The sequence below is a fragment of the Phocoena phocoena genome, chromosome 5, assembly GCF_963924675.1.
Source record: "Phocoena phocoena chromosome 5, mPhoPho1.1, whole genome shotgun sequence".
In the NCBI taxonomy this organism is placed as follows: Eukaryota; Metazoa; Chordata; class Mammalia; order Artiodactyla; family Phocoenidae; genus Phocoena; species Phocoena phocoena.
Window position 1 is genome coordinate 2,675,567 of NC_089223.1, and position 9,992 is coordinate 2,685,558.

The 9,992-nt window shown below is 43.7% G+C and overlaps 1 protein-coding gene across 1 annotated transcript in view; it reads left to right on the forward strand.

Annotated features, from left to right (window-relative positions):
* ETFDH (electron transfer flavoprotein dehydrogenase) overlaps nucleotides 1-9,986 on the forward strand; it is a 34,531-nt gene extending 24,545 nt beyond the window's left edge. The window contains exons 8-13 of the mRNA XM_065877573.1: nucleotides 812-952; nucleotides 2,146-2,289; nucleotides 5,620-5,788; nucleotides 7,442-7,624; nucleotides 7,894-8,115; nucleotides 9,616-9,986. Coding sequence (XP_065733645.1) covers nucleotides 812-952; nucleotides 2,146-2,289; nucleotides 5,620-5,788; nucleotides 7,442-7,624; nucleotides 7,894-8,115; nucleotides 9,616-9,779 — 1,023 coding nt within the window. The 3' untranslated portion in view covers nucleotides 9,780-9,986. The remainder of the gene's footprint in view (nucleotides 1-811; nucleotides 953-2,145; nucleotides 2,290-5,619; nucleotides 5,789-7,441; nucleotides 7,625-7,893; nucleotides 8,116-9,615) is intronic.
* The last annotated feature ends 6 nt before the right edge of the window (nucleotides 9,987-9,992 follow it).

Sequence of the window (9,992 nt, forward strand, 5' to 3'; positions counted from 1 at the left end):
ATAACATAAAGATAATTTAGTTTATGAAATATACACTCAGCCATAGCATATTGACCTGCAGCCTAAAACTTAATTAGGCTGAGTGTTGTATATTTTCTCAGTTTAGCCAAACCTTAGGTCTGTCAGCGCAAAAGTTTCATCATAACTCTTGTTAAGAATCCTTTTAAGGTAAAGCTCAGAAAGTTTCAGATTCTGTATATAACTCGATTCATTATATTGTGAATACGGGCTTAATTGTTTTGGTAGACTGTACATACTTCTATGTGGTGGCACATAATATCTGATTTTCAGATAATATTTCCTGTGGAAATTGTTGTTTGCAATTTAAAACTTAACCATTCTGAAAACAGGATATCAGTTAGCTTCAGTCGGGGAGAGGGTGGTGCAGGAGGGAGCACACTGGTTTCTTTTACTGAAGAATCACATCTGTCCTGTAAAGTCACAGATCCGAAGTGCAGGGCACAGCTCACGTTCATGAGGCGAACACGCCCGTGTGGCCGTCACCCGGGTCAGGGTGTAGGTGGTTCCTAGCACCCCATCTCTTCAGCGGCGTTTCCCACAACCGCACGAACGCCTTACCCATCTGAGAACTTAATTAATGTCTTACAGAGTTCCTCACCTGTTGCTTTACTCCGATCATCCTGCTGCATTTTGATGTCATTTTCTGGGATATTTGAAGTACTTTTTTGTGCGTTTCTCTTATTTCTGCTTTTCAGTTGTAACTTTCATAAATAAGACATAAAACTTAGCAAGTTTTATACATGTGGTGACATAAAACATCTAAATAATACTCTAGGACTTTTTTTTAAAGTTATGGATTATCGATGAGAAGAAGTGGAAACCCGGGAGAGTCGATCACACTGTCGGCTGGCCCCTGGACAGACACACGTATGGGGGCTCTTTCCTCTATCACCTGAATGAAGGGGAGCCCCTCGTAGCACTCGGCTTCGTGGTAAGTTACACTCCGTGATGGGAAGTTCCACTCTGAGAGCCACTGGGTCTTCAGTGTCACAAATCCAGGGCTTTGCATCTGGAGAATGTAAAAGGCTTCTCATTTAAAGCTTCCTCTCTGCTTTTGTCCACATCTGAAGTGCTTATGGCCACTGTAGACAGTGGTCTGCTTCAGCTCACGTAGCTGTAGTACAGTAGCTGCTACACGCCAGGCCCTGTGCTGGATGCTTCCCTGGGAATCCTGGTCCATAAAAATCCTGTGAAGTTGGTCTAGCGCTATTTTACTGGTGGGAAAACTGAAGTCCAGACAAGCTAAACAGCCTTCCCAGACACACGCATTAAGTGATAGAGGCAGGACTCATGCCCGAACCTGTCTGACCTGAAGCCCATGTCCACTGTGGCACACCACTGCAGGAAGTGCAGTCCGCACTGGGTTTGAACCTCTAACTAAAACAGGACCATTTCCTCCCTTTTGGTCGCTTAAACATCCTTACAGTAAATTACATCTTGAACATTACAAGGAACGGAAAAGTGATATGAGTTACTGCACCTTGCAGTTGCAGCGCTATAGTTCAATGTCATGGTTAGACTTGTGTATGACACGTTGTTAAATTTATGTATTATTGTGTTCGGTGCATCACTTTGATTTAGTTTTTATAGTGACTTAATCTTTTCAAAGCAAAAAGGGTTTGGTTATTAATTTCAGCATTTTTGGTAAAAATGTAATCTCTAATGTTTTTCACCTTCTTTTTTTGTAAGTGCGATTACATTATTTTTCTTCATTTTTGCCTCAGTAGTACTGCATTGAGCTTATTAGTTTATTTCTGGAGTTGGTATTGAGAAATGAATGATAAATTATTACAACTCCTTTTGTAGAAACATAATGTGTAACACTTACCTACAAACATTTTTCTAATTTGGACTTTTGATTTACAAAGCACAGTGATTTATTAATACGTTCCAAATGTTTTCAAGTTCTGCCAATTATAAACACATGGCATCCTTTTGTTTACACTTTCTTTTCCAAACAGATTTTATTGGGTTATTTATTTAAATTTGGGTCATTGCATACCTTTCTCTAAGTACTTTGAGTACAAGCAGTTTAATGTACATGTTCTCTGGTAAATACTGCTCACATTTCAGCCTGATATAATTTGAAATAACGATGTCTCATTTAAATATAAACATTTTAAGGTTGGTCTAGACTATCAAAATCCGTACCTAAGTCCATTTAGAGAGTTCCAGAGGTGGAAACACCACCCTAGCATCCAGCCGACGTTGGAAGGCGGGAAAAGGGTTGCATATGGAGCCAGAGCCCTCAATGAAGGTGGCTTTCAGGTAACACTTTCGCGTTTTTAATCCTTATTTCTGTGTTATAAATTCAACGTTGAAACATAAGGTAACAACTTTAAATAAAGGATCGAAGATTATCTCAGGAAGAAAATTTAAGTAACTAAGCAAAGCACCCTAGTATTTATAAAACTGTACCACACCAGAGTTAAGTGACACCATGAATTTAATTTTAAGGATATATTGATTTCTAGAGAAAAATTCATGGGCTTTTTTGTTTATTGGTTTGTCTTTAACCAGAGAATTTAAACTATGTGATCCAAGATCTTTTCCTTTATTCCTTTGCTGCCAGGAAACTCAAGGACAGATGTAGTTTTCAGCAAAGGTAATTAATTAATCTCAACTACCTGGTGTCATCCATGCCCTTTAGGTGGCTTCTGTTAAGTTTTTACCCTTAATTGTCCTATTTTAGTATATGTTCAAAATAAATACTATCAAATGCAGTTAATTTATTAAGTATTTAGTTATTAAACAATGAGATAATTTATTAAGTATTTAGTTATTAAACAATGAAATAAGAGCTAGATGGCTAACTATGATAAAAGCTATTAGAACTGTTTTGGAAATAGTATTCGACAGGTAAGATGATCTAAAAGTCAGCTCTAAAACTTATACCAAACGGTTTGGTCAAGTTATTTAACTCCTCGGGCGTTAAGGGATCATCTGTAAAATAAAGATGATCCCTTCTGTCTCTAATATTCTAGGAATCTAGAACTGTTGATATTTTAGAAATCTGATATCTTTTTGTTTTTAATCTGTTGTAAAAGTAACAAATAGATCATAGAAAATTGGGGAGAAAAGTTGACAACCTTTAAAGTGAAGTTCTAAATACATTCATAAAGTCAAGTACAATCACAGCTAAATTATGAATGTCATCACTAGAACCCTAAAAATAACACTGTCCCTAAATTCCATTGCTGTGGGGTTACCTCCCATGAGGTTGTTTTTATTTCTGGAGCAGTTATTCGTTTGCAATAATATTTGCTAAATTTCCTATGTTCAAGCCCATTAAACTTTTTTGAATAATGTGCATAATACCTATTGCCAGCCTAATTCTACTCTTTATAGTGTAAAGGCTTCTGTGTATTCAGTAGTATATACAGACTCGTGTTTATGACACCTGCCTTGTGTGCTTCAGCATCTCAGATGATCTTTAGATGAGCAGGGAGATGACCCCACACACACAATACACTTTTTACCTAAGTTTTCTGATTTAATTAGTCAAAGATTCAGAAACTTACTTCCATTAAGTTTTTGAAGACCCTTCAGAGACAAAAATTTGGAACATCCAATTTTATTTTGCACTAACAAGCATTACATGACTTTTTATTTCTCTTTCTTCAGTCTGTACCAAAGCTCCCCTTTCCTGATGGGTTTCTAGTATTTAACCCCTGTGGGTTTTTTTTTTGGGGGGGGGAGGTTCTTTTTTTTTCTTTTAGTGCAGGGAAGTGTAATTTTATTTTGGTGCAGAAATAGATTAGGTTACAGAAACGTCCTAGGAAAAGGAAGTTACGAGACTGATTTTACCAATTGTCAGGTGGAAGGGTAAAATCTGTTACTGTAGAACTACTCCAGGCCATACCCATCTTCTTCAGTGATATGGCCTGGTTCCTCATTTTAACCCCCGTTTTTTTTGTTTGTTTTTTTAATTTATTTTATTTACTTTTGGCTGCCTTGGTTCTCCGTTGCTGTGCGCGGGCTTTCTCTAGTTGCGGTGAGCGGGGGCCACTCCACACCGTGGTGCGCGGGCCTCCCACTGCGGTGGGTGGCCTCTCACGCTGTGGAGCACGGGCTCTAGGCGCGTAGGCTCAGTAGTTGTGGCGCACGGGCTTGGTCGCTCCGCGGCACGTGAGCTCTTCCCGGACCAGGGCTCGATCCCGTGTCCCCTGCATTGGCAGGCGGATTCTTAACCACTGCGCCACCAGGGAAGCTCTAACCCCCGTTTAATGGATGTCCCAGAATACATCTCTCTGTACGACTTCTCCTGGGTCCCCCAGGTCCTTAACAAGATGTCCAGCTGCCCGCACAGGGTAGGATCCTCACAGAACTGAAAAACACACATTTCCCTTGGGCCATGATGTTTTTTACTCTTAGGACTTAAGCGCCCATTTGGAAGAATGTGCACTAGCAGGGCCGCAGCCTGACTTGAGAGGAGCATTGTCACGGTCCAGGTTCCTAACCACTATCTCTGTTTGCAGCTCCTGGCATTCCAGAAAGCCCTTTCCCCTTGTTGTCTGCTCTGCGGCCCTGATTTCACGCTCTCTTATCTACATGTTTCTGATGCTGAGTTTGGTCGGAGAACAGCAGTCACCCCTGGGCCCGAGCCTCCTTGTGCCAGCGTTGCTTTTGCTTCTCACCGCCACTCCCGCGCAGTTAGAACTCTGTAATCACGGGAGCGCAGCCACGGCCCCGCGGCGTGGCGGCTGATGGTGGCGGGCTCCCTGTTGACCTCCTCCTCAGGGTCCCTCTCCGCCCATCGGCCACACTGTCAGCCACCCACCACTTTCTCAACACAGATCCGTGGCGTACTGTGGGAAGCCTCCCGGGAGGGAAGCCTCCAGGAGGAAAGAGCAACTCCACAGCTCTCTTTTCTTCCTCTCCACACTGTAGGTTACAGTACAGTCTCCTGAGGGAGGCAGTCTGTAACTTAGCTGCTACATCGTGGGGCTAAACCAAAACTGTCACCCACCCTTTAGTACGTTGTTTTCCATCAGAAGTGTATACTGAGGCCCAAACAACCATCTTAAAGTTTATTTTGGAAATTCAGTTTATTCTTCGGTTAATTAAAATATATTATTTAAGGTAGTGGCTAATTGTGGCGATGCCATGATTAGAACCTAGGTTTCCGAAACTCCCTGGACATCAAGGTAAAACAAGGAGGTATGAAGAGTTAAGATAACATCCTTTGTAAATCACGTGTTACCCACAATGCGTATAAAAGCAGATCACAATTTAGATAATAGACATTCAGGAGGTTTAGAGAATATTCTTTTCATTATGACATAGATATGTATAAATAAAAACATTTTATGTAAATGTTAATGCTCTGGTCTTAACGTCTGTCTCATGCAGGTAAGTCATGGGGAGGAAGATGGAAAACATCTTAACAGAAAAAGAGCAATAGTTCTGATCCTCGTTTCTAGAGGAGGAGAAAAACTGCCCTTGCTCTGATTTTTCTCTTCACTCGTATTCATTTGCATGTAATTTTTTTTTTTCCGGTTTTTCCCTACAGCTTTCAAAGAGGCTATAATTTGGAGTATTCGGTTCTGTTTGTTTAATTTGAACTAACAGATGCACTTTGACTGTTCCTTTCCTCAGTCTATACCAAAACTCACCTTTCCTGGGGGCTTACTAATTGGTTGTAGCCCTGGTTTCATGAATGTTCCCAAGATCAAAGGGACCCACACAGCAATGAAAAGTGGGATTTTGGCAGCAGAATCTATTTTTAATCAACTAACTAGTGAGAATCTCCAATCAAAGACGATAGGTAAGAACTCCCATTTAATCTCACGTTCTTCATGGGGATGTTTAAAAAGAAGCTATTTAAACATACACTCAGTGTACAGATGGAGGATGACAGTAGATACAGTTAGAAATCTTGCCGTCTTGTACGTTTATCTCATTGGGCATTGAAAGATGCAGTGTGACTGTCCCTCTACACAAAGCGTCGAGATGCCTGCTGGGCAAAGCACACTGCAGCCTGCTCGCCGTGAGGTTTTTACGGCCACGTGCCATTTCATGAATGGAAAGTAGAACGGGCCCGAGGTGTCCCGCCCCCTGGAAACAAGTTCAACGTGAGGGTCCCGCCTCACATCGCACAGGCCCAGGTGGACCCTTGCAGGCGCCCCCAGACCTTCACTCCAGGGCAGGCAGCGGACCCGCCTCCGCCTTCACCTCCTGTCACCCTCCATCCCAGACATGCTTCCTGGGTCCCGGGGGCGGCACCCAGCTGATGGCTGGCCCCCAAGCTCCCCGCACCTCGGCTCGGATCTCTCTCCGGGGGCCTCGCGCGGACCTCACCAGTGAATCTGCACCACGCACACAGGCACACAGCCCTGCCAGCCCCTCTCGCCGCGCCGCTCCCTCTCCAGTGTGTTCCACCTTCCGGCTCGGCTCACTGTTTAACGTACTTATTGATCACCCTCGTTTCCTTGGACGGAACAGTCCTCCCAGAGCAGGGGCTTGGCTCCCTGTGGACGCAAACACCAGGAGCAAGTCCGTAGATACCCGATAGATGAGCCGCGTTCCGTAGAGTCGGGTGACAACGCTCCTCCAGGTGGACTGTACCTTCAGGCACGCTCGGGGACAGGAGAGGCAGGGCCGGTGCCTCAGACGGCCTCACCAAGTCCGCGTCCCGCCGGGCGCCAGCCCGCTTGCCCCGCGCAGGTTGGGCCGGAGCAGGCAGGTCACCGGCACCAGGAGGAGGGTGGTCACGAGAACCAGGATGTCCTGTTGGAGATTAAGTGCAGGGCCCCCAGCTTTAGGTGCTGCCACCTCCGAGGACCACCACAGCCGAGCACTACGAGCTGGGCAGCTTTAACCAGGAAGGTATTTGGAGTTCCGCAGGCGAGCATTTCGCAGCTGTGTCCGAGTCTCCAGCTTCCGGGGGCCCCGGGCTCCTGGCAGAGCACTGCCAGCCCCTGCCTTGTCTTCCTCTGGCTGTCTCCTGGACGCCAGTCATTGGACCAAGGGTGCAGGCCGCTCCAGCATGCCCTTGTCTTAACTCGGTATACCGGCAGCGACCCTCTTCTGACCGATTCTGAGACAACTAGGGGTCAGGACTTGAAAATACCTCTCTGGGCCATCATGGTTCAGCCCGTAACAGAAGTGTTTCAGTGATCAGCTCCATAGGTAGCATAAACTCTTAGCTTCCTTTTCAGGTTCACTGAATTTTGCAACTAATTTTCCATGCTACCAGTATGGCCTTACTGCCTGTTAAACAACCTATCAAATGGGTATCTTTTTGGAAGATGTCAGCATTTATACATGAAACGTTCTTCAAGTGTGGTCTCATATGACCACCTGCTTTTTTAACTATGTAAAAGTCATCTGTTATTTCGGTAGCAAAGTACCTTGACAATAAAGTGTTTTATACTCCGTGAGGCAATTTCACTTAACATTTCATGTTTTTCATAAAAAGGACTTGATGTAACTGAGTATGAGGACAATTTGAAGAAATCATGGGTGTGGAAAGAGCTATATGCCATCAGAAACGTCAGACCGTCCTGCCATGGCGTCCTGGGTGTGTACGGAGGGATGATTTACACTGGAATCTTCTACTGGATATTCAGAGGGATGGAGCCCTGGACCCTAAAGCATAAAGGTAATTCCGGCCTGAGTATGAATGTTAGTCCTTAACTCAGGAAACGGGATCCAGTAAGTAGGGGAAAAAGGTGACCTTCTACACTTTATAAACTTGCTTTCTTAGAGAAATGATGAATTCAGTATCTTTAGGAGGACAGGGTATCATTGTTGAAAGAGGGCTAAAGTCTTATTTCTTCAGTATAATATTTACAGGTTTTTAAAATATCTAAGGAAGTACTTTAGAATTAGATACATTTTTACTAAAAACCTTCCTCAAAACTTGGGAAGGTTCTGACTCTGATCAGCTCAAGCCAGCCAAGGACTGCACACCTATTGAGTATCCAAAACCAGATGGGCAGATCAGTTTTGACCTTTTGTCATCCGTGGCTCTGAGTGGCACCAACCATGAACACGACCAGCCGGCGCATCTGACCTTGAAAGATGACAGTGTACCTGTAAACAGAAACCTGACCATATACGACGGGCCTGAGCAGCGGTTCTGCCCTGCAGGTCAGTACACTCATTTCCATCCACTCCTGAAACGTCAACAGGAGGATTTGCTTGAAACACGTTAGAAATAGGCTTCCGTTTTTTTAAAGAAATTTCTCCTTCTATTGCTTGGAAATTGTAAATGACTCCCATCTCCAGCTTCCTTATGAAAACTCATTCTTATGTTTCTACTCTAATGCTATAGTAGTAGGGATTTCTCGTGAAGCCTAATTCAGACGGCATTTCTCAAAAGCAGCCTTTCTCTTTTCACCCTCAGCGCGAGGTTAAGGGTTACGGGGAAAAGCACCAAACACCTCTTTCCATGTTCACGTGACTTAAAAAAAAAATCGTTTCTGTCATGGCTGCTCCTGTCTGTATATATGTATGCTCATGTACACACACACATATACATTATATATGTGTACATAGCCTAAAATACTAGATTTGGCCACATGCAGCTCAGGGAAATCGTCCTGGACTTTAAATGCATCATGGATAGAGTATCTTCCAGTGCTGAGCTTTCAACTAGAATTATAGTAGGAACTGGGTCTCGAGTGCTGGTAGAACAGCATTCAGGTGTGTGAAAATCAGTACCTTCTGGACAGGAACTAGAACATACGTTCTGTGCGGGAGGGACCTTGACTGTCTTGACTTTGTCTTTTCACCACTTCTGTCATCTCCCTGGGTTGTAAGCTGAGGGTAAGGGCTGACCTAATCTGTCTGCAGTCGTGGCACACGCGTATACGGGAAGATCACCACTTCTGTCATCTCCCTGGGTTGTAAGCTGAGGGTAAGGGCTGACCTAATCTGTCTGCAGTCGTGGCACACGTGTATACGGGAAGATCACCACTTCTGTCACTGGCAGACACTGCTTTTTTTACAAAGCGAAGGTCCCTGGCAACCCCGTGCTGAAGAAGCCTACTGGCGCCGTTTTTCCATTTGCTCACTCCACGTGCCACATGTGGTAATTCTTGCAAAATTTCAAACTTTCTCATTATTATATTTGATATTGTGCTCCGTGATCTTTGATGTTAGTACGACTCGCTGAAGGCTCAGATAGCATTTTTTAGCAATAAAGTGTATTTTAAGTAAGGCATGTACCTTGTTTTTTAGACATAATGCTGTTATTGCAGGCTTCACAGACGGCAAAGTAGCATAAATGTAACTGTTACATATGCACTGGCAACAAACAAATTCGCATGACTCGCTCTATTGTGATAACTCACTTTATTGCAGCGTCTGGGTCTCTGAAGTATGTCCGTATATAACATCACACCCGAAAACTGCTCAACCTCGAGTTCCCTTGTTGGTAACACCAACTCAGCCACGTGCTGCCGTACCTTCTGCTTTTATCATTTTTAATTTATACAACAGCAAATGCACACACCCAGATCTCTGTAATATTCTGTGGGTAAACATTCAGTCCACAAACGCTGAGGGCTTCTGTGGCTAATTTCTCCAGGACTTTGGCCTCTGCTTTAAAGGCAGCTACTGCACGGAGTTGCCTGTGTTTTCTTACAGGAGTTTATGAATTTGTACCTTTGGAACAAGGTGATGGATTTCGTCTACAGATAAACGCTCAGAACTGTGTGCACTGTAAAACATGTGACATTAAGGACCCGAGTCAGAATATTAACTGGGTGGTACCCGAAGGCGGTGGAGGCCCAGCATACAACGGAATGTAAGCTGCAGCCGGCTTCACCCGTGCCAGCGTCTCTAAAATGGACGGCAAGTTCACGTCAAATGTTTGGAAGTTCACAGGTGTCAAAAAGCTTAAATATATTTTTGATCAGGATGTTCATAAAGTAATTATCAGTGAAATAATTTTATACTATACCTAAAACTGTCCCATAAAAAATTATGAATCTCTTAAATAAAACTTTATAAGTGACGTAGCA